Consider the following 25,064-nt stretch of genomic DNA (forward strand, 5'->3'; position numbering starts at 1 on the left):
CCCCCCTTATGTAGTGAAAATTCCGAAAAATCTCTTAACAGCAGTCTGACGTAAGTGTCATTCGTTAGCGATTTCCTTTGGGTGCCCAGGTTCGAATCCTGGCTGCGTCGAATTGACGCAGTGGCGCAGTGGTTACCGCGATCGCCTCGAATTCTGAACTCGGCTGTTGTTTTTTTGTTTTTATTTTTGTTTCCCCTTATCTCTCCCCTTTCACATAAATTGTTCCTTCCTGCCAGGAGTATTGAAGCGAAATTTCGAACGAAGACTCGCCGGACTGAATTGTGTGTTGATATTGAGGCTTGGCTACATACCCGTACTCTGCCTCCTCGACGCACGTTGAGCCTTGGTGGAAGAAAGAGCATATTTATAATACTATGCACAGAGGTCGTTACTCGGAAGCCCTCGAAACAAAAGCTGTAACGTCTCAATTGAAGGACAAAATGATACCCAAACATCCTATTGACATATCCGGTCACATCAATATCTCCGAAAGAAGAAAAGGAAACAAGCCCACATCTCCCAGACATCGCCCTCCACCGAAGAACCTCAACCCAACACTCACCACGACGATACTCGATATCGCTTGCGATCTCGATGCCGTGGCTTTAGACTTCCTTCACTGGACGGAGTAGTTATGACATGACCATCTCTGGAACGCGGTAGCGGCGGGATCTCAACGACCAGATGTCTTCGAATACGCTGCTGCTTCTGCCGCTCCCTCACCATAGTCACTGCCGCAGTCCCCAAAATGAATAGCGTAACCAAGAGCACGACAGTGATAAAGAGAAAAACTTCAACCACGAATATGACTGTTGGGAATAACCACGGGGAAACTGGCCAAGCGGCGCGCAGTGTCGTTTTCAGTAGCCATACCGCCCCGGTCAGAACCCATGTACAAAAGGAGAAAAAGAAGTCTTCAAATGGCTGGAATGGCTTCCAGGGTTCCACGTAAATCTGACGTTGACTTCGGCGCTGCTGAATATTGAGCCTCTTTTGGTCAGCGCGCAAAGTGGCAAGGAATTTCGCGTATTGAGCGGGAGGGAGGTTCGGGGGCAAATCGTCAAGTGGGACAAGGGAGCTGTTTGTAAAAGAATATTGTTAACATTTTGACTGAGATGTGGTCTCAAAATAGATGGGAGCGATGATGGCAGGAGGGGCTGGGACATCTCTACCGGAGATGAGTTGGATCGTAGAAATCCGCGACACGGTGAAGAAGTAGAAGGACCCAGACGGTCAAAATGGCCAAGAGGAGCCAAAGAAGGCTGGCTAAGGCATCAGTGATCAAAATAATCATGGTGACGTGTTTTGAGCTATCATTGATGCACGGGTTTGATGGGGAATGGTATCTCCCAGTGACAAAAGTGAAGAGATAGTGTCAACACACCAATCTTGTGTGCGGTGCTCTAGTCTCTACATGATGATTGTTGATCCATGAAATAGATAAATTTCCGAAAACTTTATAATATTTGAGTGCATAACGTAGAATCATTAATTTAAATTTAAAAGAAAACAAAAGATTATAAACTAGTTGCTGTCCAGCACAATCACCTCCGCTTCAACCTCTCCAACACTCTCAACCTGGAGGATGTCTCCAGCATTCACCAAGGTGACAAACGCACCATCTCCCTCCTCCAGCACAGCATCCTCACGACCACTAATCTTAACCTTGGCCTTGCCCTGCTTGGTCATGGGCACATGAATGTAAACGTTCCGCTTCTTCTTAGACTCAACAGCTTCACCCGCACCGACATTCCACTTAAATGTCTCAGCGGGAGCAATGATACCAGCACCCATGACAAAGTCCGCGTGGATAGGAATGGTGTCAGGAATCTTCGGCACAGCAGCCGCCTCTTCCGCAGGCGTAGCCTCGGGACCAGCCGCAAGTGGCGACAAGATGGGAACAAAGGCCTTCTTCTTCGCCTCCTCACTAAAGCTCATAGTGTGGTATTGAGGCTTGAGGCCGCTCTTCCAGGGCAAAGCCCAAATCTGGAGGAAATGAACAGGCTTATTGGACTCATTAAATTCCGAGTGCGCAATACCTATTATATCGTCAGTGTTTGTACGGAAAAAAAAATAACAACTAGTTCAGGAAAGATCAATGCGTACCGGTTCCACCAGTGGTGAATTGAACATCGCCGCGATGCATGCGGTAAAATGACTTTCCCTGCTCGCCCTCGGCGCCCTTTTTAATCATGCTGTCGCGATGCGTGAGCTCGCCATTAAGAATGTAGCTGAAGATCTCGGCATCACGGTGGGGGTGGGTGGGGAAGCCGTTCCGGGCGGCGACGCGATCTTCGTTCAGGACGCGGAGGGATCCGAAGTTCACGAAGCGGTGGTCCATGTAGCCAGCGAAGCTGAATGTGTGGAAGGACTTGAGCCAGCCGCCGTGCTCTGCATATCCGCGCTCGCTGGAGCGGCGGAGAACGATCTTGGCGTGGGAGAGTGTGTTGGACATGATTTATTTCGGTTTGTATGGGTATATCGATTTATTTGGTTGTGTACTGCTTTGTACTACTATATTTGATTTTTGAGTGACTTTTTGGAGGAGAATCGTGGATAATTGGCTTTATATAGGGCTGGAATTGAAGTACCGAGATGGCCGTAGAAGTGTCGTCGAGAGGATTATCCAAGCATTATCGATCATCAATAAGTAAAGCGGGACCGGAAATGGCTTAGTGGACCCACATTTGCTGATGGGCTGCTGACATTCGACATGAGTAAGCAGGCACTGGTTTTGCTCTTGCACATTAATGCTGCGAACATTGCAGAGTTTATTTCCGAATATCCGAGGAATTATTCATGTTTTGTTGATTAGTTATCATAGCTCGCGCATCTGTCATGGTTTGTCTCTGCCACAGCACCCTGAATAATCACCAGCCACACATGCGCCACCTTGAGATCTGGAAATATTAAAAAACGAAAGTTCATAGAATTGGGTACACGATTCACTATGGATTATTTTGACCATAGACAGCGATGTTTTAACCTGGGAAATTGCTGTTAGTGAAAGCGTGTTATGAAAAAGCACAAGGTTGATAAGGCAGAAACATCCATGGATGCGAACTGGTGTAATCCCAGAGAGCCGAGGCAGACAAGCTTCCAAGGGTGTTAGCTTTCCTTGACCTGCCATAGTTATGTGCAGAGGGGGTGTTTTGAATATGGTTCTGATCATCTGGAATGAAATGCCAATCCATCAGTATCAACCGAAGCCGAATATATGAACAAAGATGCTACATGGGGGCCAATTCTGCAGCCTTGTAGGACGATCGCAATTGCCGTCGCCTGCCGGCCCGCCTCTAACCGTAGATTAAATGAAGCATTTCGATGATCCTTTGATGTGAATCCCCGAGTCCCCGATTCCCCGACTTCAAAGTGTAGTGAAACTCTGTATATATGCGGGGTGAAAATCTGGGGATCAAAATAGGCAAGTCCTAAGGAATTCGCCACGTGGAGACGAATGAATTAGAAGAAAAACAAGAAAATATAAGAAATAGTCATGGAATAAAGCTTTGTCGATAAATGTCAATTGCAAAGGTAATTCGGCTAAGGCGATAAGAAAGTTATGGTTCGAGTGGACCTAGGGGCGTCTTTATGTGAAAAAGTGAGCGTAAAAGAAATCGACCAATTAGGAAGGTGGCGAGCGAGCGAGGAGTTTTTCACTTGAAGCCGCGGGAACTTGTACACCGTTTGACTTTTCTAACTTGTACATCATCATCTTCTTTTGCGTGATACAAAGATGTACGATCAGTCCGATTGGAGATCCAACCCCCTTTGACGATGCATATCATCTCCAATCAAAAGCTATAGCTTTCCATTTGGGATGAGATCTGCAGAAATTTATCACGCGTTGATTTCGCGTGCCCCATAAAAATATAGTGAACCCTGACTTTACTACGGTCCGCGGCGTCTTTTGTGCCTTCTGAGTGGTCCCCTTAATATATGGCAGATGTAACGAGGGTCCACATCCTCCACGCCACCCCACTCACCACCAATCGTGTTGACTGTGCCGAGGCAGCCATCGAAGGCTTATGCTTACTTGGCTTCCTTGGTGTTCCTTCATTTCGGCCTCTTCCGCGCCTTGTCTCCAAAGAGTGGATGTTCCTACCCAGAACCACAAAAAATTTGGCGAGACTCCATTGGTCGCATCGAGACCGTTTCCGGCCACCGGCTGCATTTTTTTGGCGCCCTTTGTCGCGACTCGGCCTTGAATGGCGCGGACTAGAATCGAAATGCATATCGCCTTCCGATTGCCCCGGAGCTGCATTGGGCCCCCCCACAAATGAAATAATAATAAATGGGAGCCCGGTCGCATGCTTCTTTCCCCCCGCTGGCTACTTTTTGCTCTTGACTCATACCTCCTCCCCTCCAGTTTCCCTCATCCCCTGCTTTCGTGGCAATGTCTCAACTCGGAAGTCTCGCCGTTGACGGTGATCCTCGCCTTCACGAGAAGGAGCGTGAGGTTATTGATAACTTCTCTGTGGATAGCCCGGGCACTGGCGGCACTCGCCCCCAGCACCGCAAGCTGCACGACAACAGTGTCACCTTCGAGGAATACTACCACTATGCACAGCTTACCCGCGTTGAGGAAGAGCACTTGACCACACCAGAGAATGGAGTCCTCTCCATCATCTTCCCTTCCAAGAGTGACGGTGGTGTTAAGCAAACAGAAGTTGACGGCAAGGATGCCGCCGCCCTGAATACCAGTGATCCGGCCACTCGCATGACCATCACCGATCAGGAGTGGACCAACGCATCGCGTGCGCTGCGCACTGCCACCCGCGGTGCAATTTTTTACCTGATTACCACTGATATTTTGGGTCCATTCGGACTGCCATATGCTTTCGCAACCATGGGCTGGGGGTAAGCTTCTAAAAGTGTCCATTTTTAAATTTGATTATGACTAACTTTTCTTGTAATAGTCCTGGTATCGCTTTATACACTGTTTTCGCCTTGCTAGCCGGATACTCTGGATATTTGCTTTGGGATACTTTCCTTGGTCTTGACTCATACCAATTCCCGCTGCGGAGCTTTGGTGATATGGGATTCCGCTTGTACGGCCCTTGGATGCGCCACCTCTTCAACATCCTACAGAGCGTTCAACTATTGCTGAACGTCGGTCTGATCGTCATCTCCAACGGAGAAGCTCTGTCCCAAGCCGTCAAGTTCAAGCTTTGCTACATCATCTGCTGTTTGGTCTGGGCACTGGTCGGTTTCTTCCTCGGCCAGGTTCGTACCCTGCAGAAGTTTGGATGGTTGGCCAACGTCGCTGTGTGGCTCAACCTTCTCTGTATGTTTGTGACCATGGGTGGTGCTGCTCACTCTCCCCCCAACTATACCGCTTATACCCAATCCGCCGGTATCTCTATCGGCAATGGCTCATCCGTGACTGAAGTCAACGGCGTTTGGCCCGCTGTCAAGACTACTGCCGGACTTCCCGACCCTGCCGACTTCACTGCCTCGGTCACTGGTGCCATGCAGGCTGTCTTCGCGTACGGTGGTGCCATGGTGTTCCCCGAGTTCATGGCTGAGATGAAGCGCCCCAAGGACTTCCTGACTGGCATGTGGGCTGCCCAGGCCTTCATTTACTTCTGTTACATGCTCTACGGATTATTCATGTACGCCTATCAGGGACAGTACTCCATCAACCCCACCTACCTCGGTATCAGCGAGTACAGCATTCAGACCACCGGTAACGTGTTTGCCATGCTGTCCGGTGTCATTGCCGCCGGTCTTTACGGAAACATCGGTGTCAAGGTCATCTACAACAACATCTTCGTTGAATTCTTCCGTTGCCCCCCTCTTACCGCCAAGGCTGGCAAGTTCATGTGGGTCGCTCTGATCCCCATCTACTGGGCCATCGCCTTTGTCCTGGCGGCCGGTATTCCTAGCTTCTCGGGCTTGACCTCCGTTGTCGCTGCTTTCTGTATCCTGCAGTTCACCTACACCTTCCCCCCGATGCTGGCGACTCTCTTCTGGATCCACAAGTATGCTCTGGCTGACGGTGAAGGTTTCAACCCTGCCACGGGCGAGACCGTGCGCCATGACAAGGGCTTCAAGCGCTTCGCTCGTGGATTCAAGAACATGGGAACCAAGCGTATCATTTTCAGTTCCTTCAACCTCTTCTACTTCCTTGGCGCGTTGTCCCTTGCTGGCCTTGGCGCCTACTCTGCTATCACTGGATTGATGGCTACTTATAAGTCGAGCGTCACCACCTCGTTCACCTGCAAGAGTCCCTTGGATAGTTGAGAGGCTTTATTGGTTTTCTGTTTAAAAAAATATTTTGTGTATAGTCTGTGATTGTACTAGTATAGTGAGCAAGATAGAGATGAGTGCTATGTATAAGACGAATTGATTCTTGACTCTTTCTTCATCTCCAACATCCATCCAGCATTGGTATTATCCATATCGAGTCTAGAATATTAAGCTAATCTGGAGGTATAGATGATCATGGTATTCGGTCCTGTCTAGGACCAGAGCTAGCACTTAGTTTCGACTTCCAACCCAAGTTAGAGAAACAACCAGAGAAACAACCCGACCATTGGCAGCAACCCCACGCTCAGAACCAACATTTTGTACCCCAAATTTCATATTTCGTTATGGGTCATACTGCATGGACCATTTAATTGGATCCTGCCCCACAGTTCCTGGCCCCGAAATCAGATAAGACCAATACTGTCATACTCGTGCATTGCTTCTTGTCACGGGTTTTACCCGATGAAAGCATATCAACAGAGCTTTCAGAATTCAACCCCACCTCATCTGCAACAATTGGCCATACACAATTTCGATTTGTCGTCTGACTCTAATACTTAGACTGCCAAGCATCTCGTGCATGATACGAGGGATGGGTGCATTCGGAGCTTCCTAGGTCCGATACACCGAGAACCCTACTTCTTTGTTTACCCAGAAGAGAAACGAACATTGCAGATCACTCCACACAACCCGGTCAAATCCCGAATTTACGTACATGAGCAGTCCCCTTTTTCAGATTGACGAACGACCAAAGACCGACGGGCCCAATGGTAGCGAAGAGAAGAAAGGCCAAAAGGAAAGTATGTTTCCACTGTTGGAAGGTGGATGTCCGTGCCAACAGAACTATTGTTTACAGAATAGCAACGCAGGTCGATCTAGTCTATTAGACACTGGTATTTAATCACGCCATACGCCCCCAGAATATAGCCATTTCCCTCCACTCTCATTGCTCTATACAATTAAGCTTATATACCACAAGGCCTATCAAGATCATCCATCATCAGCCCTATACACTAAAAAGCGACTAGAAATGGCTGGTCCCTCACCCCAGACCAACAACACCACCCCCGCCACCCCACCCCGGCGCCTCCTACTAGTCAGCATCCCACGAACAGCCTCAAACCTCCTACTCAAAATCCTCAACATCCCCCAACAGCCCAACCTCCTCACAAGCGCCAAAGGCGGCTACTTCTTCTACCCAGCCTACACCAAAGCCGCCGCAGCCCTAAACAACAATCTCCCACACAAACCCATCTCCCAATGGACCGATGACCAAAAAGCAGAAGCCCAGCGCTCCTTCCAGGAGTGTTTCAACACACTGGAAGAATACTCCACGCAAGCCTCAACCACCCACAAAATGATGTTCGCCAAAGAACACGCCTACTGGCTCTACAGCCCCGCAGCCCTCCACAAAGCAAGCACAGGCATCCACGACGAAGCCCTCTTCAACGAATTCCGCATAGCCATGCCGGAGCAGTACGGCGCCGCACAGACGTATTCCCGGCTCAACGAGACGGTGTTCTCGGACGAGTACCTGCGCTCGTGGCAGCTTGCGTTTATCATCCGGCACCCGGCGCTGGCGTGGCCGTCCATGTACCGGGCTATGGTGAAGATCGGAGAATCGGGCCTGCTGGATGAGGACGGGGTGCGGGGGGCGTCGTTTTCGAATATGGATATGCGGTGGACAAGGTTGATGTATGAGTGGTGCTTGGAGCAGCCGGATAGGCCTGTTCCGCCGCCGGTTATTGATGCGCATGATCTCGTGCATAATCCTGGGGTTGTGGGGGAGTTTTGTGAGCGGACGGGGCTGGATAAGGGTGTTGTGCAGTTTGAGTGGGCGGAGCAGGGCGAGACGAGGAAGTCGGCGAAGTGGGGGAGTCATGTTGTTGGGGAGGGGGCTGAGGAGGTGAGCTTGCATCAGCGGGCTGCTGGTGTTATGCTTTCTACGTTGGAGAGTTCGTCGGGGGTTGTGAGGGATAAGGCGCCGGAGGATGTGGATATTGATGTTGAGGCGGCGAAGTGGAGGGTGGAGTTTGGGGAGGAGATTGGGGGGCTGGTGGAGGAGTATGTGAGGAAGTCCATGCCTGATTATGAGTATTTGAAGGCTCGACGGATTACAGTTTGATTTTTGAAGGAGGATTCTGGATTGGGGAGTGCGAAGTATATACAGAACATTGAGTAATCAGCTGGCAGCTCTAGAGGACAATTGTGATCAAATTTTGAAATATAGTGCTCTCGTTTCTGTCCTGCTTATGAACAAATTTGATAAGATAAGGGCAGTTCTGATTTGACATTTCAAGAATGTCGATTCCCAAATGTGGATCCATAGTATATCTGCCCAATCTATAGCTTTTCGCTCGTGTTGAGTCATTTAGGTAATAGGTAACGGTTGAAAGAACTTCCAAGCACTTGAAAGCTGTGACACCGGGATGAAATCAACACTTAGTGCTTACTATGCACAAAATCCCGGGACAAGGCTGACATTGGCAATTGCCACTGGAAATGATCGTCGGGATCGTCGCGGACCGAAACAGTAAGCAATACGGCGCCCAGCATATTCTCACTTAGGAAATTGCCCAACATTTGAACATTTAAAGCTACCAGTGCGACAAAGCACAGCCACAGAACGGAAACGGAACTTGTTATTTATTATCAAATACGCGCAGTGTATACCCGAAAAGGATATTATCTTAGAACTAATTAATTGTGTACTGCTATTCAGGATTCCGTTCAAATGTTGCTCATTCAACCTTAATCCTACATCCAGCAACTTAGCGAATACAATGTTTTCAGCTCTAACCTGGATTTCAGCTTTAGCCCCAATTTCCTCAAATTTCAATATTGAACGATCAGCCCCTGCGCATCCACATCTAAGCCAGGACAATTCTCACTCTTAATCTCAGTGAGCTGGTCGTATGGATATGGAATAGTCCAAATGATGTCGAATCTAGTATTCCAGTTACCATCAATTGTCTCGCAGCTCGAAACTAAGCAATCAAACCAAACCAACTTAAATCAACTTACCGGTGTTTGGGATACTTCGCCCCATTCTCGACTCCCAAAAGCGGCAATATTTTCTTCATGTTTCCGTGTCGCCACGAGACAAGAATATTGCCCGGGCCGTTATAAGACCGGATGGCATCAACAAGGCATCTCAATTTATCCCTGCTGCAGTGCAAGTCCACCTCTAGACCAAGGTCATGCGCAAGAGGTTGGACGGTCCTGTAAGGACGGCCGTGCTCGTCATCTGATAACGAAAAGAAATGACATCAGCACCGCGGCTCTAGGTACTGGGTATCTGATTCTTCAACATAGCCCATGGAATAACTCTACTATTAATGTACACACTCACCTGCGATCACAGTCGGCGCGATGATATATTGAATATCATACGCAGAGCTCACTCCAAAGACCCTTCGTAAACATTGCGCGCGCATGGCACCTTCAAAGTTTAGCGAATGATTGTTTGGGTCGATGGGCTTTTCGCCATGTCGGATGAGGTAGATTGTCGGGTGATGAGTGTCTGCTGCTACTTCTCCTGCTCCTGCTACCACTCCAGCCGTTACGGCCGTGAAAAAGAGGAAGTATATGGATATCTGACATGCCAGCACCAAAACATCCTGAACGCGAAATGATGGACGCAATGCAATAGAAGCTTTGGCTGCTAAGGCGGAAAAAATAAGCTTCAGTCGGGCGATCATGCTGGCTGTTTCCTTTATACTATATTTTTATTTGAGAGATACGGTGATCGGCAGATCGCTCGATTTCGAGATCCAAGGCATAGATCGACAAGAAAGAAGGGCGAATAGGTTCTGGCGCATCGGCGCGTCCCGTATTTGGTAATGATAGCAAGTGGAGGAGAATCATGGGGATCATTATTTGACGCGAACACCTTGGTATCAGCCCCGCAGCATGGAATGATTGGTTTTGTTGGCTTGTGGGGTTGTAGATTTGCCATGCGGTGTAACGGTGATGAGGTCGGCATAGTTAATCATCCCTTACATGTATTCCCCAGCTGGGGCAAGAACCAGTTACGAGTCTTTAAATGCTGTAGTTTGCTACACACTTCACAAAATATGTCCGTCGGATAGCACATGTGCATGTATGCAGTACATAGACCAAAAAAAAGAGCAAATATAGTTGATTAGATATGGTGTCTGAGCAACCTTTTCCCTAGATCAACAACCAACCACCGACCAATAAGCGGGCATTACTGAAAATCGGGAGTCGCTAGGTCCTCTTCTCCCGTCACCGGACCGAGGTGGATGATCTGGGCCGGGAGTTTCAAAAAGGGAACGCCGACTTCCAAGTCCCTTGGGTGACTCGAGAATGGGTCCCGTCGTCAGATGTGGGCCTGGGGTATTCCCTATAGGTTGTTCTATTCGGCATCCGCGGAGACTTGGATTGTGGGAAAGGCCACTTCAATCTTCAATACGAGAGAAACCATATCGGCAGATCCGAACAAGGGTCAAAAGGAGAAAAGTTATGCCGGAGATTTCGGTCTTCCCGGCATAGAAGAGGGGAGAAAAGAAAATTGTGAATTCGTGACACAAGCCAAGAGAGGTAGTGGCTTAGCGCGCTAGGCAACCGGAATTCGCGCGGAAGTGAAATTTCAATAACGCGAACCCGATCGTCTTGGCGCTTCGTAAACGATCGAACTCTCATAGAACAAATTAGAAGATCTTAGGCCGAGCTTCCGAAGACCGGTTTTCTCTCCTATTTTTGGAAGCCACGTACATATTACCACTTGAACGTATCACTTACTGGATACGGTAGTGAGAAGTGTATATCTTACTGACGTATCATGTATTTTTCCGTAATTCAGAACGAGGCTCAGCCCTGTGCATTGACCCTCCGGGCCCTGAACTGTCAAGCAAAGTAAGCAAATGTAATGTAATGCAATGTAATGTAATGAAAAAGAAAATGGCGAGATGTGGCGGTGCCTTGGCTGTGCCCAACCAGTGACAGAACTGCGCCCCCGAGTGCGTTTCGTTCCGTGATTTTGCGTGGCCATGTGGGGTTCTTTTGGCCCCGTCAGCCCTGCAGTCACTTGTTATAAAAAGGTCACGTCTCTCTGCCCCTCATTTCAATTTCTTATCATCCACCAACACTCTCCATCTTCCTCTTCCCTCTCAACCTTCCATCACTTTCAAAACTCCACAACCTTCATCATGTCCGGTTACTACAACAACGATCAATACAACCAAGGCTACGGCCAGCAGCAGGGTGGTTACCCTCAGCAGGGCTACGGTGGTCAGCAAGGCGGTTACCCCCAGCAGGGCTACAACCAGCAGCAGGGCGGCTCCGGTGAATACTACAACCAGCAGCAGCCTCAGCACCAGCAGCAAGGCTACGGCCAGCAGGGATACTCCCAGCAGGGTCAGCAGGGCGGTGCTGGCGACTACTACAACCAGCAGGGCCAGCAGGGCCAGCAACACTACGGCGGCGAGCAGCAGCAGTACGGCCAGGACTCCTCCCGACAGGGGTATGTTTCACACCCCCACTTTTTACCCACATTACCCCGAACACTTCATACTAACCTCACTCTTCCAGTTACTACAATGAGCAGGAGCAGTCTGCCCCCGGTCAAGCCCAGGAGGGTGAGCGTGGTCTCGCCGGTGCCCTTGCCGGTGGTGCCGCTGGTGGTTTCGCTGGCCACAAGGCCAACCACGGCTTCCTCGGAACGATCGGTGGAGCCATCATTGGTAGCATTGCTGAAGATGCTATCAAGAAGCACCGCAAGCACGATGACGGTCCCCAGGGCTCTCCCTACGGTGGCCCCCCTGGCCCTCCTTCCAACAACGGTAGCAACATGATGGACCAGCTCGGTGGCTACTTCAAGCGCTAAAAGGAGAATGTTCCTATCGTCTTGATACCCTCGACCGACTGCCGTCGTCCTTTTGCTTTTTTCTCCACCATCTTCAATCATTCGTGCGTTTAGTTTGATGACTTTTACAAACCTCATGAATTTCCTTTACATTTGCTACTTTGGCGAGAACGGGTTGGCATGTGTCCTTTTGCCGAATCTTTGTTATTGAATATTTTTTTCCATGGCTTAATTAGCCCTTACATGTACTATTTTCGCATCGATATCAAGAATCCACGAGAATCAGAATTGCTTTTTTTTAAATCCATGAATCTAAGATCGACGTATTACATCAGGGGGACTTTGCCACTGCGCGGGGAAAACCCGATCCAGAGATCAGTCCAGCCCGTGTCTGTATCGGGATTAGCGTAATAGACTTTGATGCCTTGATGCCCGAGTTAGTCAATAAATGCCTCAGGTGTAAAAAAAGTAGTTTCTGCCTTAGGCCACGGAAAGTTTGACAAAAGTTGCGCGGAGATCTCAAGTCTTGAACACGCCTTTGCTCCAATTCCGAAATCAATAACCAACATGATTGTACGACAGTTTGGTGTGCGGCAAAGTGAGTGGCTTTGAATATCCTTGACCAAATCAATCTGAATTTCTGGACTGACAATTCTCCTTCTAGGCCGCCAATTGCTCGCTCTCACTCGCCGCGCCCCGGTCTACAGCCGCTCATTCTCCGATGCACCCGTCGACACAACAGTCGAGACTCCAGCCGAGACTCCATCCATTTCAGCTATCATCCCCAAAGTCACTCAGGCTGCACGCCAACCAACCCCTAAAGAGGCCTGGAAGGGCTCCTTAAGGTCAAGTGAGCAACTCCGAATCCCTTAAAAAACGCCCAAACACCTCGAACATAAAACCTATATTATTTTTCACATCCAACATCCAAGAAAATCCTTATATCTAACCTTCTCTCTCCAACCTCCACAGAAGCGAACTTCAACGCCCTTGGCTCCACCGTCCAGGAAATCCACACCCATGATGTTCTCACCAACCCCCCCTCCCCATCAGATGTCACCCTCGAGCTCCTCCTCGCTGCAGGCACACACATGGGCCACAGCACCTCCCGCTGGAACCCGCAGAACAGTCGCTACATCTTCGGTATCCGCGAGGGCATCCACATCATTTCCCTCGACATAACAGCCGCGTACCTCCGCCGTGCCGCAAAGGTCATCGAAGAGGTCGCCGCCCGCGGCGGCATCATCCTCTTCGTCGGAACCCGCAAGGGCCAAAAGGCCGCCGTTGTCCGCGCTGCCGAGCTGGCGCGCGGATACCACATCTTCGAGCGCTGGATCCCCGGCTCCCTGACGAACGGAGAGCAGATTCTAGGCCACTGCGAGACACAGGTTGTGAATGCGGTGGATGAGCCCCTGCTCGAGTTCAAGCAGGATCTGGCGGATCGGCCGTCCGTGAAGCCGGACTTGGTTGTTTGTCTCAACCCGTTGGAGAATGTTGTGCTGCTGCACGAGTGTGGTTTGAATAATGTGCCTACGGTCGGAATTGTGGATACGGATGCGGATCCTACTCGTTTGACATATCCCATTCCTGCGAATGACGATAGTCTTCAGGCTGTTGGGCTTATTGCGGGTGTTTTGGGTCGTGCTGGTGAGGCGGGTCAGAAGAGGAGACTTGGGTTGGCTGCGCAGGGCGAGTTGACCTACAAGCCTATCACTTCGAAGGAGTTGAAGCTGGATCCGTTCACTGGTGAGATTCCTGGTGCTGAGAATAAGAAGTAGGGGTTTTGAGACCTTTCTGTCTTTCTTGCTGTTCTTGCATGTCTTGATAAGGCTTTGTGGTTTCGATTTCTTCCCGACATTGCATTCGAGCGTCGGACTTTGTACTGTATAGATGATTCCTTGTTTGTTGGTGTTATAACATCTTCGTGTATTAACAAGTCTTTTTTCATAAATGCATTTGGATTTTAATGTACCCCTTTCCTGTTCAATTCAGCAGTGATATTTTCAGGTGGATTTGTCCTGGCTATGAGTTTTTTTGACTAAATTTACAGCGTTGCAACCTCAAACTTAAACACAGCTATCAAATCAGAACGAAAAGACTTCAAAAGGTCCAATTAACAATTCATTCTATGTATGTCCAAATATGAAAATCTATGTTTATCCATAGTCCCAAGTAGCCTGATCAAGCCCAGTCCAGCACATCATTTCTCATAACAAGTCATCTCAAGCCTTAATAGTGTACACCAACCGACCACGGGAATCAGCGCCCTTGGCCACAATCTCCTGTCCAGAGGAGGTAACCACAACGCGAGCGTCTCCATGGTGAAGAACGACATCCAGCTCCTTCCAAGCAGGCACAAAGCCACTGCTCTCATCACGCTGGAGGTGCACAAGCACCTTCTCCTCAGTAGAGCTATAGCTCAGAGTGTAGTTGGAGATCTTAGTAACCTGCGAAATACCATCATCCTCGAACCAAGTATTCTCAAAGACAGTTCCATGCGAAGATCCCTTGGGCGGGAAGACCTCCACACCACGGTAATCATCTAGCTCCTTCACGCCCAGCGAAGCCGCAGTCTCATCACCCGGTACACGAGTATGCACATTCTTGCCCACGGGGATCGCGCCTCCAATCTTGGCGATCAGAGGGATGCTCTCACGCCACTCGGAGGAGATCTCAACCCACTGCCCGGACGGGTAGTAAGTGTACGGGGCGTTCATGTTCACGTAGCCGTAGTCGAAGACGGAGCCCGACTTGCGGGGGAGATACATCTTCGCGACGTTGACGCCGGGCTCGTAGACGCCGCCGACGAGCATCGAGTCGCCGAACCAGAACTGCGTGTCGCCGGCCTTGAGGGCCTTTGTCCACACCTCGGGATCGGACTCGTAGCCCCAGCCGGTCCAGCGCTGCGGCGGCGAAGCGGTCTGGTGGCTGGATAGGCCGAGCGAGTAGATGTAAGGCATGATTTCGTAGCGACGCTTGATGGTGTCGCGCACGAGGGGAGTGATCTCGGGGTACATGTGAGGCTCGATGACTTCGCCAACGGAGTTGTTGTCGGGGGAGGTCTTGAAGCAGTTGATTGTGAAGCGGATGGAGTTGCAGCCGAGTTGGATCCAGCGGAGGAGGAGTTCGGGGGAGGGCTGGGGTCCTTCGAAGCCGCCGATGTCGTGGCCTTCGTATTGCATGAGGGACATGCCTGCGTTGAGGGAGAGGGCGTTGGCTCCCTTCATGCTTTCCCAGCTTGTGACGTTGTCGCCGGACCAGGTGCTGCAGGCGTAACGCATTGTACCGGCTGTGGCGCTGCGGGTGAGGACGAAGGGTCGGGACTTTGGCTCGGCGTCGAGGAGGGCGTCGTGGGAGGATTTGCCCATTAGCTCGGTGTGGAGGGCGCGGCCCCATTGACCGACGCTGTTGGGGAGGGTGTTCTTTACTTTGCTGTTGACCATTGCGTCGTCGAGGGCTAGAGTCCAGTCGTCGGTGGGGAGAGTGTATTCGTTGTTGTCGTTCCACATGCCGTCGATGCCGACCTTCTTGAGCTTTTGGACGCCGTCGAACCACCATTTGAAGGCGGCTTCGGATGTGAAATCGATGTGGCAGCCATCACCACCGGTGGCACCTCCAGCACTCCAGAGCTGCATGTATCCAGGCTCCTTGTCGTCGTCCTGGAAGAAACCGCGGGAATCGATCAGATGCTTGAAATCGGGATGGGAAGCGAGAAGGAAGGGCTTGATGTTGCTGATCAGACGAATACCGTGCGCGTGCATCTTCTTAACCCACGCCTCTGGGTCAGGGAAGCGGGAGTAGTTCCAGGTGAACACAGTTCGAACCTTAGGCTCGTGCTCAGAGATAGAGTATCCGGAGCTCATCTGGTGGCCTGAGCAAGGAATACCGTGCGACTCCAGTTCCTCAGCAAAGTCAATGAGTGCTTGATGGGCACGAACAGGCTCATCAAGCATAGTGTACTTGTAGCCACCTGAAACATAGCCGTAGGCCCAACGGGGAACGAGTAGGGGCATTCCAACCAGCTCAGCGTATGACCGAACAACTTCCTGCAGGTTCTTTCCAACAATCATGTACTGTTCCAAACCACCGTAGTCCTGGCGGTAGATCTTGAAGTGGCCCCAAAGACCATCAATCTCAGCACCGACAGACCAGGAGCCACGACCATGGGTTGTCGAGAAGAAAGCAACGCAGCCTTCGGGAGTGGCCTTGATCAACAACGGGATGTGCTTGTAAAGGGGATCGGTATTGTAGTTATCATATCCGAAACAATCGGTCGCGGAAAGCTGGAAGGAGCGGCCAGTGAGATCCATCGGCGCAGCCTTCTCGCCTAGACCGACGTGCAATGCCTCCCGGTCATGTACGGAGTAGTGCGCGACACCCTCTCCGTCAGCAACGTATGAGCGCAGAGGCAGATCGCGATGCAGGAGCTTATCGGAGCCGGTCCAGGCCAGCGAAACAACGGGAGTCTGCTCCCACTCGACGGTAGCGGTGACGCCGCCAACATTGATGGTCTTGGAGGTTTCGGAGGAGCTGGCGGACACATTGACGTTCTTGAGATCGGTCTCGGGCTTGGTGACGCTTGGGTAGGGAGGAATGACATGCTTTGGCGAGGAGAAGCTGACACGGAAAAGGTTCTGGCGGATAGCTTCAAAAGAGAAGTCAAAGGCATCCTTGCTCTTGGTGCTGCTGCGAATGTGCACAGAGGCGTCATTTTGCTCGGTGCTCGAAGGCACTTGTTGATACCCGCGCGGGGAGCTTTCTTTTTGAGGCATTGTGATTGATGTATTGATTCTTCACGGAGAACAATCGTAGATGATTATTTTCGGTACCCCATGGCGCACAGCTATATTTGTAGCATTTTCTCCAATTGCTTGCCCCGCGTTCTCATGCTCCAAAACCTTGGATGACGTGGGGCAGGACCTAGGTATACATCGGAGATCGGGGATCATCTCCGACTTGCGAAGTGTTGGACGGACGCGACCGGCTATTGACCCACCCCCGGATATCGAAAAGCCGGGGGACGCGAGCAAATACAAAGGCCGATTGAGACCATGTGGGGCCATGGAAATGCAGCTAGGAAAAATGTTTAAGAAAAATATAAAGAATTTGTGAACGGACACCCGATATCACTAGCCGTCCACGGGTATGTGGCGTGAACACCGAAAGCCCGCTGGGTCCCCATGACTTAAAAATTCACTAAGGAGGTCTGGAGCTAGCACGCACGTAGTAATTGAAATTGGCTGGGACAGCTGAAAACTTATTTTATTATAAGCCAAACCAGCTGAATCGTTTTAGGAAGGTAAAAGTAAAGAGCGCGGCGCATACGTGCGGCGCGCTGTTAAAGTCCCAGGTTTTGTAAGTCGACTGTTAGTAGCTCTGGATGTATCTAACCTTGAAGTGTACATACTGAGTGCTCAATACTTATAGGTATTGACCGTAATGTAATTACTGCCCAGTGCCTGCTTTCATCTCCTACTTTTCAACTACTAACTGGGGAGACCATGAGACGAAAAAACCACAGGCACCCATGTGGTAAAGGGGGAGAGGTCTAGAGAGTGAAACGTTTGCTAAATGAGAATACCAAGTAGTAGGTAGGGGTACTACTGGATACGGCACTTGGGTGTTTCAACTAAAAATCACAAATTATATTCAAAATGCTACCATAAATAATCGTTGAGGTTCGTCATCAACACTGCCTGAGTGTTGTTGCTTGTGTAGTGTCTCTAATAGACGTACACGAAGTCCTCGTTCTGCCAGTCAGTCAGATCCTTGAAGGCATTGTCGTGAACCACTTGTTGGACAGGAACGCCTTCTTTGTCGGTTTGTATAGTTCCAACCGCGAACATAGAGTGATCGACGACCTTGGCACTCTTTCCGAGAGCAACCCGTTTCTTCTCGTGCTGCTTGTTGAGATAAGAAAGGTAAACCATGAGGAGCACAATCAGGAGCCACAACACGCAGAAAAGTGAGAGATCAGCCAAAAGTCCACGGCGGTACAATGGTGCCTCATCTGTGCTGTAGAGATTGGGTCCAATAATGTTTCCAACACACTGTCCAACGAGAAGAATACCAGTGGTGACCTTCTTCTTTGTCTCTCCAGCAGTGTTTGCGGCCGACCAAGAGTAAATCAACGGTGTGATGCCAGGGTAAACGGAGATAATATAGTATCCGACAAGAAGAGGGCCCTTGTGAGCATCATCATGCGGGATTTTAAGCAGCATGACACAGCCCGCAATCGGTGGAATGCACAGCATTGCAAGGACTGGGCCTTTCTTCCTCCATGTCGTGGCCAACCATGCACCTCCCATTGTAGCGATAAGCTGAACTGCACCGAAAGGAACGTTGAGAAGGATTGTGTTGAGGCTGTTGAAACCGAAAGATTCGATGATCAAGGGGCCAAAAGTAGTGATTCCGCCACTCGGAATACTGCGATAGTTAGTAAAAGGAGGCATAGTAAAAGAAAATGCGTTTTACATACGAGATAGAAATCATCAGAGAAAACCAGAACCAGGACTTGGGATCCAGGCATGCTTCCTTCACATGCTCCCATTTCCATTCGTGAGTCTCCATACCCTGCTGATTCATTCGCAGTCTGTCCATTTGTTAGCTTCAACAAAAACCCGGAAAGCTTGCAGGAGCAGGTACCTCTCAATGGCCACTAGTTTATCATCTTCTGACAGGAACGTAGAATTCACGGGAGAGTCGGGCATAAAAAAGCTATAGAGAAAGCATTGTTAGAATGTTGTTGAGAAATTCAATCAGGAATATGGAGTCGACTCACAAGACAACGGCTGAGAATGCAACCGTGAGAAGGCCAAAGAACAGAAAAATGACCTGCTATAATTAGGGCTTTGTTGTGAATGGTATTTGTTAAGACCGCCATACCTGATAAGGAGCAAAGACGGAGGAATTGATGTGTCCAAGACCATATGTGATCAAGCTTCCAACCTTCACGATGAAGAATTAGTCCTCTCATCTTGAAACCAAAGCGTATGAATGGCTTACCATGTTGACCACACCGTTCATGGCATACCACGAACCCAATCTCACAGGCTGTTCACGTCGTCGGTACCATGACTGGGTCACTGCAATAAAAGCGGGTGCTGGTTGTTCATCGTTAGAAGCGAACTCTCGTTATAGGGTATGATCAACTCACCCAAGCCGGCCTCGAAGGCACCAAGGAATAACCGACACACCATCAACGTAGCGAAGGTGTCGGCTTTAGCCATACAAGACAATGCAATACCCCATAGAAGTGTCGATGCTGCCAAGAACTTTCCCATGGGAATCTTGACCAAAAGATAAGACACCAGGGGCTGGAAGGCCAGCTGGGCGACATAGACGACCGCACCCAGCCAGGAATACTGCTGGCCAACAAGATGGGCACTCTCCTTGAGTCCAAAAACGGACGCATAGGAGAGAGTGGACTTGTCAAGCTGCTGAAGGAAGTAAATGACCAACATGATGGGAAGCAAACGAAGATCAATCTTTCGAAGCACACGCTTGTTGTTCTCTGGGGTCAGGATGGTTGTGTATCCCGCATCCTCGATCAACTGCAGGGCCTGATCCTGCTGGCCTTTACTTCCTTGAGCTGCATCTTGCTTGTTTTGATGAACCTGCTCCTCGTCCTCGATGGACTCGACAAATTCCTCCTGCTGGTGCTCCTCCGGCTGGTGCTTGGACTGCGAAGATTTTACCTGGGACATCGCTGACCACGGGTATAGAGATAAGAAGTGGTAATGAAATCCAACACGAGATAGAATAATAAAAATAGTAGATGGATAAGCAAGATGGAGCCTGAAACTTGTCGAAGGAAGCGGCAAAATGGACAAACCCCAGAGTACTTAAAAGCCGGAACAAGTTGACTCGGGAAGAATAGGGTATATGTGAACCCCGTGGGGAAACGAAGTTTATGATCTCCTGGGGACTAGTGTGATTCAAGTCCAAGGTTCACCAAGAGCAAGCCACAAGTCTCTTTAGAGTCATCTTTATCGAACTGCCCATAGGCTCAAATCATACCACACTGTTTTTTCAAAGGATATCCGATACGGAAGAAGTCGACTGAATCCCTGAAACGAGACCTAATGGCGGACAAGTTCCGGTCCAGTGGGCCAATCACCCAGACTTCCTAAGCAAGCCACCGAGCAAGCCACCGAGCAAGCCACGCGTGCAGTTTGCAAGGAATGAGGAGACGGCACTACCAGATGAGGGAAAGGGGTCGGTGTTCGGGCGCGAAAACCGAAGAAAAAGTGGGAATTATTGAAAATATTGGGTTTGACAGCCGGGATCGGCGGTGTGTGATCTGGGGTTAGTCTGGGGAGAAAAGTGGAGAATCGGCAGGAACCACCATTGACTCTCCGTTAAGCGGAGGAATACCCGATCCCCGCGTTTTTCTTTTGCACCACGTTGTTTCCTCCGATTCTCCCGATACCCAACCCCCTTGACTGGACCCTAGGAGATAACACGGCTCTTCATATCCCGAATATGCCGGACGAGGATTCATTACACCTGCTCCCTGTCCCAATCGGGAAGAAGCGTATCCCTGTATGAACCCTACCCCCGGAGCTCGGTGTTCTTCTCCGGCACAGCCCTAACAGTCCGTGCCTAATTGTGTAGAAAGCGTGTAGTGCCTGTCGACAATCCAAGGTAAGCCCCCTTGCTAAAGCTAGTACGATCGAGGAGCTCACTAATTCCGTTATAGGTTAGATGTGATGGCGATCGGCCATGTGGGAGGTATGCAACACCCCTGCAGCGTTATGCAGGAAGGGTTTCTAAGAATAATGCCTACAGGTGCCAGAAGCTTGATAAACAGTGTGTCTTCTTTGAGATCCCTAAAGACCCTGTTTCGGAGTAAGTAACAGGAATACCATGGTTGCAACCCGAGGTAAAATCAGCTGATGCTTCTGCAGACGGCTCGAGGGCGTCGAGTCCGAAGTCCAATATTTGCGTCGGCAACTGAGTGAAATGCAAGCTTTGATCAACCAGAACCATATCAGCCCAACCCCACAATTTCAAGAACAAGAATTCGAATCCCCTCCCCCACAGCTACATGATCATGAAGACCAGCCACGACGTGGAAGTGTCTGCACTTCGTCATGTTCACAGTTTGCTCATCCTCATCAACAAGAGGGTACTGGGGCCATAACAGCCCACCAAGACTCAACGGACTACATCCACAGCTCAACTAATTATCAAAGATCTATGCCAACTGTGTCTCCGAATGAGAGTAGGGCGGTAGCTCCAATATATGAGCTGCCAAATGGAGAAGCTGCCCGTCCTAATAAGCGTAAACGCTCTTGCTTTGAGATTCGGGAAGAATCAATCGCCGATTTCATTGATAAAGGTCTTATCACACCGGAAGGTGCAGTGTCTTGCTTTAATACGTACGTTTTATCCACTTCTCACGTTGAATGTTCACACTTATCTAAAGTTATCTCCAGTTTCTTCCAAGGTTGTGTAAGTAAAACCTCAAAATTCGGACTCATTGCATCGAAGAAAACCGAATCTCTGACTCCTTCAAATAAAATAATAGGACAGATACATTCCAATATTCGACCCAGTCTACGATAATTTCGATTCCGTCAGAGCTCGGAGCAGCATTTTATTGAATGCCATATGCACTATCGGCTGCATGGTCGAGACAAGTAAGCTGCTATAGGTCAATTCCAGGCGGGCTTGACAAATATGGTAACTGACGCTCAATTTCAGGAATCAGTGGTCCAACTTCCGACATGCTCCATGCCGAACTGAAAAAATGGATCAACGTCATCATTCAAAACACGGGGCTAAACTGTCTCGAGTCCGTTCAAGCAATGCTTGTAGTAGCATGTTACTCTTCTGAACGACTGCTCATTTTATCTTTTGCTACACGAATGGCACTTGATTTGGAACTGCATGAAGCTTTTGAAGAGCTGACTGAAAGATTGGCATATAAGAATGATGAGGAAGCAGCAGGTGTTGCGGACCATGACTTTGAGAGGGAAAGAGAGTTGATGCGGAGGTCTAGAACTTGGTTTGGGCTACTGGTTCTGGAGCATATGTAAGCGGACCCTGAGCTTGGTTTCGAGGACTGTACTGACTTCTTATTGAATAGATTCCGCGTTGATGGAGGAAAGCCTCCTGGAATCCGATTGGTGGGGAACTCGAGGCGAAGTAGGATTCTTCTCAGTCATCCTTCAGCGACAGTCCTGGATTTAAGACTGTTCTCTCAAGTTGAGGTACGATCACCCAAAGAGTATCCCGATTCAACTGTAGCGTGCTGATAGGTCCTACAATAGCTCAACATTTTAAGAGGTAGGGTATAATAACCTCGCTGCTCGAATCACGGGCTCTAATACTTTTACAGCAACTATAAATGATAGCCTGGGGCCAGGCACTACGCTTGATGGCCCGGGGATTGTGGATTTTGTTCACGAAATGAAAGTTGACTTGGACATATGGTTTGAGTATGTTGCATACCGTACATAGCTTGAAAGGAAACAATGCTGACCTATTTAAGTGACTGGATACGGATTATCGGTGAGACCGAAATTGAAGCCTATTGTATCCCACGATCTCTCTAATACAGTGGCAGAAACCTCCGCCTCCGCCAATGAAGAAAGGCCGTATCTTCTAGCAGCCATCCGAGTACAAAAATGTTGGGCCGAGATGATGCTCAACTGCAAAGCCCTCCGAGCTATGGGCGTTGAGAACGTTGCGTAAGTATTTACCACGTTGTCTTGTACGGAAAGCCAGGCTAATCCCCATTCAAGCGCCATGTCCCCAACCGAACGAAAAATCCTCCACACAGCCAAGACAAGCGCTCGACGACATCTTCGATTGATGGTACTCGAGCCAGAATTCTACCTAGCCAAGCTAAAATATGCCATGGACTTTGTCTGGGCAAAATGTGCATTCGCGTTCCTCCTACTCCTAAAACTCTCCCGACTCTTGCCTGAACGCGACGAAGAACACGAAGAACTTCTAGACCATGGGAACCGACTCGTGCACGAATTGAGCAAGGCAGGTTCGAACACCAACCAATCCAAGGCCGGCAACGTTTATCTCCAGATTCTTCGAGTTAGTATTGAGAAATATGGTCGTGCTTTACAAGAATCTCAGCAGCCGAGTACTGGTGGCACGACAGCAACGTCGCCGTTCTGGGAGCTGTTTGATGCGCAGGCAGATCTGCAGTGGTTTGTACCAGAACAATTTGTCTCAGAATGGGACTTCCCTGGATTGAATCTGTTCTATTTCCCTACAGCTTGGCAGGATTTCTTTGGGGACTTCTCGCTTGCTATGTGATATAGAGTTTCAAAAATAATATCTATAACTTCTGTGACATTGATCGAGTCTAAGAAAAATCTAGAACTCCTCAAAAGCCCCCAACTATAAGCATCGTGTTTGTTTACCCTTTATCCCGAGTGAATGCCGGTGCATGTGCCACCGATCTCTCAGAGCCAGACGAATCACTTTGTTGATTTATCGCTTCAGCATGAAGGGGCTGCTTGTCGGCTTTAAGCGGGACAATAACCTGTATTGAAGAAAAGGGAAAGACGGTAGAGAGATTTGGACTCGAAACTTCGTCAATCTAGCCACAGACCACGGTATGATGTACAACCAAGGGGACGAATAAATAGGACAACGAACTTCCAGAAAATAGGGTCACTCTCATTCCGGAGTTTCTTTGGCATTCTTTCATCCACAGGTTATTCGGCAGTTTCCGTCCGTCTGATGATCGTGATAAATCGGTGGCTCAATCATCTAATGGTATTAGAATGCATCGTTAGCGATTGTATAGGCAACAGTATGAAGTAACTTTGCTTAGCTGGCTCGGTGCTTTCCACAATCTTGACTCCAGGAGGAAGACAAAAGAGGAAGCTGAAAGTATGGGCCGTCAAGAAGAAATGAATGCCTTCAAGAATACCACGCTGGTAGATCTGATAATACTTGACGATGAACACGATGAAACCAGAATGGCGCGAGAGAGGAGAACCACATAGCAACTGGCAAAGGAATAAGTATGGGAAGCCTCCACCTGGGAGAACATTATCAAGAGCTCATCATGATAATTAGTGTGTCAACAATCCCAGTATGGAACGGGATATAGGAGTGGGGCCAAGATGTATCTCAGAGCCGGGGGTCAATTCCATCCGTGAGGTTAATGCTGAGACTCACTATCAAACCATGCATTGAGGGAATTTGAGCATGAATCCAAGGTACAACTGCTATAAATACTAGTAGAAGGATAAGTTGCGGCCTGAGAAAAAAGCGAGCCCACCCTTTTTTTGAGGTATAAATACCTTGTTCTCCCCTGACTTTCTTCCTTTCTCCTTCTCTCCTCTTCTCTCCCCCACTCTCCACTTCCCCTTGGACCCTGATCTTACTTCCCCACTTGATCATCCTTCATATAATATTTGTTGTGTCATCCATCCTTCATCAACATATTGTTCCATCCTTCCTTGATGACTTCATCCATCAACACAACAACACGTTGTCACGTCCAACCTTGCTGACCTTAATTCACCAAAACAACAACGCGTTGCCACGTCCAACCTTGTTGACCCTCATCCACTTTGGTTGTCCTCATCCTTCAACATGTTGTTGTCCTATCTAACCTTGGTAACCTTCATCAACCTCTGTTGACTTCATCTATCACTAACATATTGTCCCATCCAACCTTAGTGACCTTCATCAAACAACAACAACATGTTGTTGTCTTATCTAACCTTGATGTCCTTCATCAACCCTTGTTGACTTCATCCATCAACAACATGTTGTTGTCTTATCTGACCTTGATAACCTTCATCAACCCTTGTCGACTTCATATGTCAAAAACATATCGTCACACACAACCTTGGTGACCTCCATCCACTAACATGTTGCCCTGCCCCACCTTGCTGACTTTCATCATGCCTAGTTGACTTAATTGTCTACCAAGTCTTTGTTTCATCCTTCGACGATGAGCCTTCAGCCTTCAGGCAATGAAGAAGGCACAAAAAAAAAA

At 49.1% G+C, this 25,064-nt stretch overlaps 10 protein-coding genes across 10 annotated transcripts; 5 read left to right on the forward strand and 5 right to left on the reverse strand.

Annotated features, from left to right (window-relative positions):
- Positions 1-558: 558 nt before the first annotated feature.
- N7466_000179 (uncharacterized protein) lies at positions 559-1,294 on the reverse strand (the record flags this gene model as incomplete). The annotated part of the gene is made up of 2 exons (XM_057159577.1): positions 559-1,078; positions 1,173-1,294. The coding sequence occupies 2 exons, from the start codon at positions 1,292-1,294 to the stop codon at positions 559-561; spliced, it is 642 nt and encodes a 213-aa protein (XP_057025825.1).
- A 230-nt stretch (positions 1,295-1,524) lies between these two features.
- Positions 1,525-2,455, reverse strand: N7466_000180 (pirin family protein; the record flags this gene model as incomplete). The annotated part of the gene is made up of 2 exons (XM_057159578.1): positions 1,525-2,039; positions 2,107-2,455. The coding sequence occupies 2 exons, from the start codon at positions 2,453-2,455 to the stop codon at positions 1,525-1,527; spliced, it is 864 nt and encodes a 287-aa protein (XP_057025826.1).
- A 1,941-nt stretch (positions 2,456-4,396) lies between these two features.
- Positions 4,397-6,246, forward strand: N7466_000181 (putative amino acid transporter; the record flags this gene model as incomplete). The annotated part of the gene is made up of 2 exons (XM_057159579.1): positions 4,397-4,860; positions 4,920-6,246. The coding sequence occupies 2 exons, from the start codon at positions 4,397-4,399 to the stop codon at positions 6,244-6,246; spliced, it is 1,791 nt and encodes a 596-aa protein (XP_057025827.1).
- Positions 6,247-7,282: 1,036 nt separating this feature from the next.
- On the forward strand, positions 7,283-8,377 carry N7466_000182 (uncharacterized protein; the record flags this gene model as incomplete). Its single annotated transcript, XM_057159580.1, has 1 exon — positions 7,283-8,377. The coding sequence occupies one exon, from the start codon at positions 7,283-7,285 to the stop codon at positions 8,375-8,377; it is 1,095 nt and encodes a 364-aa protein (XP_057025828.1).
- A 710-nt stretch (positions 8,378-9,087) lies between these two features.
- On the reverse strand, positions 9,088-9,953 carry N7466_000183 (putative phosphoglycerate mutase family protein; the record flags this gene model as incomplete). Its single annotated transcript, XM_057159581.1, has 3 exons — positions 9,088-9,199; positions 9,277-9,499; positions 9,605-9,953. 3 exons carry the CDS (start codon positions 9,951-9,953, stop codon positions 9,088-9,090), a joined length of 684 nt encoding a protein of 227 aa, XP_057025829.1.
- Positions 9,954-11,423: 1,470 nt separating this feature from the next.
- hel10 (putative high expression lethality protein Hel10) lies at positions 11,424-12,100 on the forward strand (the record flags this gene model as incomplete). The annotated part of the gene is made up of 2 exons (XM_057159582.1): positions 11,424-11,737; positions 11,806-12,100. 2 exons carry the CDS (start codon positions 11,424-11,426, stop codon positions 12,098-12,100), a joined length of 609 nt encoding a protein of 202 aa, XP_057025830.1.
- Positions 12,101-12,646: 546 nt separating this feature from the next.
- On the forward strand, positions 12,647-13,857 carry N7466_000185 (mitochondrial 37S ribosomal protein uS2m; the record flags this gene model as incomplete). Its single annotated transcript, XM_057159583.1, has 3 exons — positions 12,647-12,677; positions 12,744-12,929; positions 13,052-13,857. The coding sequence occupies 3 exons, from the start codon at positions 12,647-12,649 to the stop codon at positions 13,855-13,857; spliced, it is 1,023 nt and encodes a 340-aa protein (XP_057025831.1).
- A 444-nt stretch (positions 13,858-14,301) lies between these two features.
- N7466_000186 (putative alpha-glucosidase) lies at positions 14,302-16,851 on the reverse strand (the record flags this gene model as incomplete). Its single annotated transcript, XM_057159584.1, has 1 exon — positions 14,302-16,851. The coding sequence occupies one exon, from the start codon at positions 16,849-16,851 to the stop codon at positions 14,302-14,304; it is 2,550 nt and encodes an 849-aa protein (XP_057025832.1).
- Positions 16,852-17,802: 951 nt separating this feature from the next.
- On the reverse strand, positions 17,803-19,785 carry N7466_000187 (uncharacterized protein; the record flags this gene model as incomplete). The annotated part of the gene is made up of 7 exons (XM_057159585.1): positions 17,803-18,505; positions 18,558-18,671; positions 18,725-18,796; positions 18,861-18,913; positions 18,965-19,027; positions 19,085-19,182; positions 19,236-19,785. The coding sequence occupies 7 exons, from the start codon at positions 19,783-19,785 to the stop codon at positions 17,803-17,805; spliced, it is 1,653 nt and encodes a 550-aa protein (XP_057025833.1).
- A 778-nt stretch (positions 19,786-20,563) lies between these two features.
- N7466_000188 (uncharacterized protein) lies at positions 20,564-23,362 on the forward strand (the record flags this gene model as incomplete). The annotated part of the gene is made up of 14 exons (XM_057159586.1): positions 20,564-20,623; positions 20,696-20,725; positions 20,781-20,812; positions 20,870-20,929; positions 20,989-21,462; positions 21,520-21,535; positions 21,612-21,723; positions 21,788-22,118; positions 22,173-22,296; positions 22,357-22,372; positions 22,425-22,524; positions 22,578-22,597; positions 22,653-22,776; positions 22,831-23,362. The coding sequence occupies 14 exons, from the start codon at positions 20,564-20,566 to the stop codon at positions 23,360-23,362; spliced, it is 2,031 nt and encodes a 676-aa protein (XP_057025834.1).
- Between the last annotated feature and the right edge of the window lie 1,702 nt (positions 23,363-25,064).

This window comes from Penicillium verhagenii (genome assembly GCF_028828195.1).
Source record: "Penicillium verhagenii strain IBT 33310 chromosome Unknown utg000002l_segment0_segment0, whole genome shotgun sequence".
NCBI classification, from domain to species: Eukaryota; Fungi; Ascomycota; class Eurotiomycetes; order Eurotiales; family Aspergillaceae; genus Penicillium; species Penicillium verhagenii.